Source organism: Triticum aestivum, chromosome 2A (assembly GCF_018294505.1).
Source record: "Triticum aestivum cultivar Chinese Spring chromosome 2A, IWGSC CS RefSeq v2.1, whole genome shotgun sequence".
Lineage (NCBI taxonomy): Eukaryota > Viridiplantae > Streptophyta > Magnoliopsida > Poales > Poaceae > Triticum > Triticum aestivum.
In genome coordinates, this window is record NC_057797.1 from 717,946,254 (window position 1) to 717,948,869 (window position 2,616).

The window sequence follows — 2,616 nt, forward strand, 5'->3', positions numbered from 1 at the left end:
AGCGTCGTCGTCATCGGATTCAACTATCAAGGCAAGAATCTAGTTTTCACCTTGAAAAATCAATCAGAGCCAGGGTCAATTGTATCCATATAGCCCAATATAACTCCAAATAAATGAACCTTTTTTTTGGAAATACAAGGAATTTGTAGCGCAAATCAAAAGGAACACATTAATTCTCTAAGACAAGTTCATCGATGATGCCAGTTACATGGTGTGTCAAGATCAACCAAATACGATATATACCACGAGTCCACGACTATATACTCCAATGAAAGCTACAATTAAGCTAGTCATGGCAGCGGGGCAGGCATGTCAAAAAACTCCATGACAACCGAGGGACAGCTTGTTTCGAGGTTCTTGAATCCACGAGTTGCTTTGACAGCTCGGCGCACGTCTCGTGAAGAGAGGAACCTAAGACATGCATCTTTTAGTGCGACGCAATGGTGCTGCTCTGCTAAAGCTAGTGCCGCCGCAACCGTTTGCACGCTAATGCTCGAGTAGAGCTTCTGTTCGCACATGGCCTTCAGCCTGTCCATCCCGTAGCGATCCGCGGCATCCAGCAGGCCTGGCATGTTGGCCCCGACATACAAATTATCGGGCATGGTGTCGGTGTAGATGAAGCTGAGAAGCGCCTCGAAGATCAAAGGCTCCATGTCGTCGACCTGGATGCACGGCGCGGTGCTCTCCTTCATGTGACCAAAGAGCTCGGCCATGAAGACCGGCGACCGCGCGGCCAGCACGCACGCGTGCGCGTCGAACACCTGGCCGCCTACGCTGAACTTGACGTCGGCGCCTTTCCCGCACTTCAACATGCTCGCGAAGTGGTCGTGCAGGTTCGACGGCGGGACGACGACCACGCTGACATCGTGGGTGCGAGGCTCCTTGATGACGGTGAGATTACATCTTATTGTGAAGTCGTTGAGTTGTAGCAGCCTGGACTTCTCCACAAACTTGGTATACCCATAGGTAAGACCTGCCGACTCGAATGTATACGGCTTAGCCGCGCTGAGTACAGATATGCTGCCTTCTCTGGCAAATAGATTCAGAGTGAACTTCACTTTGACCGACCTCTCAGTGGAGAAGAGGAAGACGGATGTGTAGGCGCCTTCGTTCGCCTCCCTGTCTCCGTCGGGGTAGAATCGGATCTGCCAGTCGTAGCCGCCGACGCTGAACGTGCTCGAGCCGACGAACTTCCCGACGCCCAAGCCTTCGAGCAGCGAGTAGCTGGTGACCTCGAAGTCGTGCGTCCCGGTGAAGGTCTCCGTGATGCATCTCGACGACGTCTTGGCTAGGCACTCGTCGTGGTTAGCCATGGCGAAGGTAGACGGGCGATGGATCAGGGGCTCTCGTCCTAAACCTAGGTTTTCCTATCTGTTATGTGTGTTTGAGGGTATAGGTGTTCTCTGCTTCTGACCTACGGGAAAGAACATATCGATCAAACTATTCTCTTACGGCGCGGTGGGGTGTCCTCTCTGCTCTCGGCCTCTGGCTGTCAGTTTCCGGTGCGGCGTAAGCGTGCTGGGCTAGTTTTTTTTTTTTTTTGAGAAGGCGTGCTATGATAGAACGAGGGTAGATGGGCCAATACTTTTAAAAAGAATTGGATGGGCCAATACTAGTGAAGGAAAACACACATCAAAGGTTTAAAACATTGTCCACAATGAGTCAGGCCCGAACAGATAGCTGGCGCCAAGGCGCCCCACCTCATGGGCCGGCCCTATTCGATTCCTTCCCGATCACGATTCCTCGAAAAATAAGACCGCTCTCGATCCCTCAATTTATTTTTGCGAAAATCCCTCAAACAAGTTTATCAATTTTTAAGAAAAGTCACCAAAATGAAAAAGGTTCATAGACTTTGAAAGAACAATTCATTGATTTGGAAAACAATTCATTGGTTTTAAACAAAAAAATCATAATTTTGAAATAAAATATTGCATATTTTGAAAAAATTCGTCGGTTTTAAAAAAGATCATTGACTTTGAAAAAAGTTCATCGAATTTGAAAAAGTTCGTCAAAAGTGGAAAAAAGATCATCGGATCTAAAAAAAGTTCATCGAATTTGAAACAACTTCATCGTATTTAATGAGAAAAGTTCACGCATTTCCACACAACATAAAAGAAAAATGGAAAAGAAAAAAAAGAAAGGAAAAAAAGGGGGAAACGCTGATTTTTGTGGCGTTGTATCTATATCTATACCAATATAAAAAGATTCAAAGGGGCAGATCCAATGAATCTCGGCCATCAAATCATGTCAATCCAACGACCTAGCCTGCTTCGATGTCGAGCGCTCAACACGTTTAGCGTGCAGTTAATTTGATGTCAAATATAGTGTTAATCACATAATAACATGTAAATAATATCCTACTTAATATTCACATGCATTTAATATACTTCCAAATTAACAACATTGACTAATCACAGAAATCAACACACAAATAATAGCACACCTAATATCCGCGTGCAAATAATATATTGTCTAAATATTAATGTATGTTGCACGTGCGCATTTACTAGTCTCTACTATTAAAGGAAAAATAGTAACGTTACCACAACACCTAGGTTGGTGAGTTGGTTACCTCAGCTTGCCGGTTTGTAAAAACGGTAGAAACCAGAGCCAAAT

General features: G+C 45.3%; 1 protein-coding gene across 1 annotated transcript; it reads right to left on the bottom strand.

The window, feature by feature from the left end:
* Positions 1-216: 216 nt before the first annotated feature.
* Positions 217-1,418, bottom strand: LOC123186163 (BTB/POZ and MATH domain-containing protein 2-like). The gene has a single exon (XM_044597949.1). It carries the CDS (start codon positions 1,311-1,313, stop codon positions 291-293), a length of 1,023 nt encoding a protein of 340 aa, XP_044453884.1. The 5' UTR covers positions 1,314-1,418; the 3' UTR covers positions 217-290.
* Between the last annotated feature and the right edge of the window lie 1,198 nt (positions 1,419-2,616).